Below are 3576 nucleotides of genomic sequence, written 5' to 3' on the forward strand. Positions count from 1 at the left end.
TATGTTTTTTCATAGTTAACATTTTTAACTGAATAAACATAATAATGACCTTTAGATTTAATAATAAACATTTCCACATATCATCTCCGATATCCASCGGACTCAGTTGCGAGATATGTCAGCTGTTTRGGATTCCCCTCTGTTCTTACGTCACCGCGCTTTCTGATTGGCTGCCTGTCACATTCAGCAGGTCGTATTCTCGTTCCCAGACAGGAAAACCCCACAGGTTGCGATAAAAACTCCAAGACAATGCAAATTGGGTATATTCAGGATTTAGCGGGAACACCAACACCGCCTCACGCAACCCCCCCCCCGGACCGCAGCAAAGTTTTCCAAGTCTTGACCGGTCCGCGGTAATAAAAAGGTTGGGGACCACTGACGTAAAGCACTGTRAACTGCTGTGTTACAAAATAAACATGACTTAATTTGTGAGGGTGTATTAATAAATTTTTGAGCTTGTATGCATAATTTATTTAGGTTTGAATGTGGAAAAATGTACAACACATTCAAACTTATGCATCCAATTCTTACTTTAGAAATGAATTTATTTTTCCTTATTGGAAAATGTTTGAATCAAACACATAATTAAAAACCCGAAATAAATAATATATACATGTTGATTATTAATATTCATAAACTTCTGAATGACACTGCAGGTAAATTACATTCCTCCACACATCGCCCCATTTATTGTATTTTTTTCTAGCATAAAAAGATGGGATTTTTTTTTGACCACTTGAGGGCAGCAAAAGCGCGTCCAAACACCCCACCTACTTGGGAACCAGCTAATGTTGTTCAGCAACCTTTCACTTTTACCAGCGTAAAAATGTTCTGTGCAGACATTGTTGGGTGCCWAGTCGTTTAAAACATGAAATTCTTGCATGTATTCCTCTAATCTCTCACCTTCTCGCGTAATTATACAACGCCTCTTTTCTTTGCTGGAGAGACATGTGTCTGTCAGCTGGCGATCTCCCAAACGTTTTGGCAGCAGGCTATGGAGAGGAAAGGTAAAAGCATGAACGGCATTAGTCAAATAATAATTTGGACTTCCCAGGATTTTGAATACATATGAAATTTGTTCTACCACGTAAAAGTTGGGACAGATTACTGCGTCCACTTATATCTGGGCTGCAGGTTGAAGTCCACAGACCGTTCTGAGAAATCTCCAACTCACAATTTAGTACTTACAGGGACAGTTTAGGATTTTTGGTGTGTGGTTCTGCTAAATGGATATCAGCAGTGAGTATCTTACCTGCAGAAATTGAGTGCAAGTCCAGATTTAAGGCAACCAGGAAGTACAAGAGGGGACATAAGACAATGCTAATCTCAAAAACATCACAGCAGTTTGTATGAACACTATTTTTATTATTTATTTTTACATCGCTTTAGTTTCATTCTTAGCAAACGTTTTGACCAGGAAGACCACCGCCTGCCTCCATTTCCTGTGAAAATAATAAWTTTTTTTCTGGGTAAAGTACTGCCCGATGCCAACACCATGACAATCCAAAGATCCTTTAGGCATAAACCGCCGTGATGTTTGTGAGACTGAAGTTGTTTCAGGACGTTGTTGGAAGTCYTCTCTGATCTCATCCCCTCTGGCACAAGGTGTTAGCTTCAGATTATCTGATCTAGATTTTTGCTAAATGAAGAACCGAGAGGCCCAAATTTATTCAAACCACTGCCAGATTTGAAATTATTTTTAACCAACTATGATTTGTCTCTGACAGGAAGTGAGACAGGAATGTCCTAACACACAATACAACGTAAAAAAGGAAAGAAATTATGCTGATTATTTACGCCCTTCTTAGAAACTTCCTAGGCATTAAAGCAGTCAAACCTTTCTTTTAATGGATGACCAGCTGTACAGCGTATTCTGACAAGTTAACTTCAGTGATGACCTTCAAGTCTTTGAGGTTGGAAGGACTTGTTGCCATTTACTTGGCAACCCAGTTGCCAAGTAAATTTTGAGACACACACAAAAAAATTAAAAACGGTATCAGCCAAAACTGGAACGTAGGACAGCTTTTTTTTTTTTTTTTCAGATTGGTGCATTGCTGCAACAAAGATGTTGGTCAAATTGAAAAATTTATTTAAACCTGAATTTGCCAGGGATAACTGCTTTTTAGATGGCAGACAATTTTATTATTGTAACCTAGAGTCAAAGAGAAGTCTAGGTTACAAGAGGTCAGTGAAGGCAGCATTTGGAAAGGTTTATGACCTTTATGGCAGGAGAGGATCCAGAAGGGAAGGAGCTGATCCTGGAGGCTCCGTATGCCGACGTCCCAGTAGCTTCCATCGACGCTTCCTCTCTGTTCTCTAGCAGGTTTGTTATCGTGGTGTCAACACAGTTGGTTTTAGCTGGAAAAAACCCCAACAAAAAATACACATGATTCTACCCTAGTTTTTATTGATGAAGCTTCTAATGTGACAAAAAAGTGATGCACTGTTGTGGATCTGATGTTACATATTCACCATTTTAAGGTTTCGTAAAACCTCAACATTTTCTGAGGGTGTACTCGCTTTTCAAGATGAATGGATGCGTTAACCACAAACCATAAGGAGTATTAAAACCGGTCCGTACCTAAATCCCTTGTAATGACACTGATTGGGACGTGTGGCAGCACATCCTTCACCTGCTGGGCCATTTTAGCGATGCGGTGGTCATCTGAGCCCAGACTCTGGGCCATGAAGCCCAGCCCGATGGAGCCAGGTGTGGCACCTGCAGAAAACAAAATGCAGCCACTTAAAAGAGTCCCAAACTGTGAAATGTGCCACAYGGGCAGATCGTCTAAAACAGCTCATTTACTTACTTGTAGTCGTTTGTGGTACTGAATGTCTTTTCCTCTTAATGTGCTCTGCTTTATCAGCTTTAGTAATCTTGGTGGAGACCAGCCCCAGTTCGATAGCRAGAAGCTGAGCAAGAYGACACACGTTAGAGTTAAAAGAGGAAAAGAGAGCCAAACAAGAAGAAAACAGACTAAAATTATTTTTGAAAAAACTAGCATTCTCAGATTCAAAGAAATGTGCAACTGGGTAGGATATTTGTTCTAGGTTTTCTGTTTCTACACAAGGGGATATCATTCAAAATATTTACAAAATGTGCCTGAATGTTTGYGCATTGTGAAAAARAAAACTATTTACAAGAGAATGRAGAAGCTGTGCAAATAATCRCAACKTTTGTCAGCAGCTGTGATGGCAAAAGAGTAACAGCTTCTGAGAGGAAGGATCTGCAATGACACTCCTTTGTGCACCAGAGACGCAGCAGTCTGTCGCCAGCTGCATGTCATCCAGCCATCTGACAATAAAATCATATCTAACCATAGAGAAGTCCCTCGAGAAAAAAACCTACATAGAATGTATGAGATTAAATGGTCCTGCCATGACAAAATTTAAGACCYGTGATTAATGTATGTAAGGTTAATTTATATTTCATTTAATGAATTTAAGACTTTTCAAGACATTCATTTCATATAAATGAATTTAAGACTTTTCAAGACATTCATTTCATATAAATGAATCTAAGACTTTTCAAGACATTCATTTCATATAAATGAATCTAAGACTTTTCAAGACATT

The 3576-nt window shown here is 39.0% G+C and overlaps 1 protein-coding gene across 1 annotated transcript in view; it reads right to left on the reverse strand.

The window, feature by feature from the left end:
* The window catches only part of aup1 (AUP1 lipid droplet regulating VLDL assembly factor), a 12173-nt gene that overhangs the window by 2564 nt on the left and 6033 nt on the right, over positions 1-3576 (reverse strand). The window contains exons 8-11 of the mRNA XM_008419824.2: positions 2811-2913; positions 2582-2719; positions 2219-2358; positions 904-992 (exon numbers count right to left, since the gene is read on the reverse strand). Coding sequence (XP_008418046.1) covers positions 904-992; positions 2219-2358; positions 2582-2719; positions 2811-2913 — 470 coding nt within the window. The remainder of the gene's footprint in view (positions 1-903; positions 993-2218; positions 2359-2581; positions 2720-2810; positions 2914-3576) is intronic.

Source organism: Poecilia reticulata, linkage group LG10 (genome assembly GCF_000633615.1).
Source record: "Poecilia reticulata strain Guanapo linkage group LG10, Guppy_female_1.0+MT, whole genome shotgun sequence".
In the NCBI taxonomy this organism is placed as follows: Eukaryota; Metazoa; Chordata; class Actinopteri; order Cyprinodontiformes; family Poeciliidae; genus Poecilia; species Poecilia reticulata.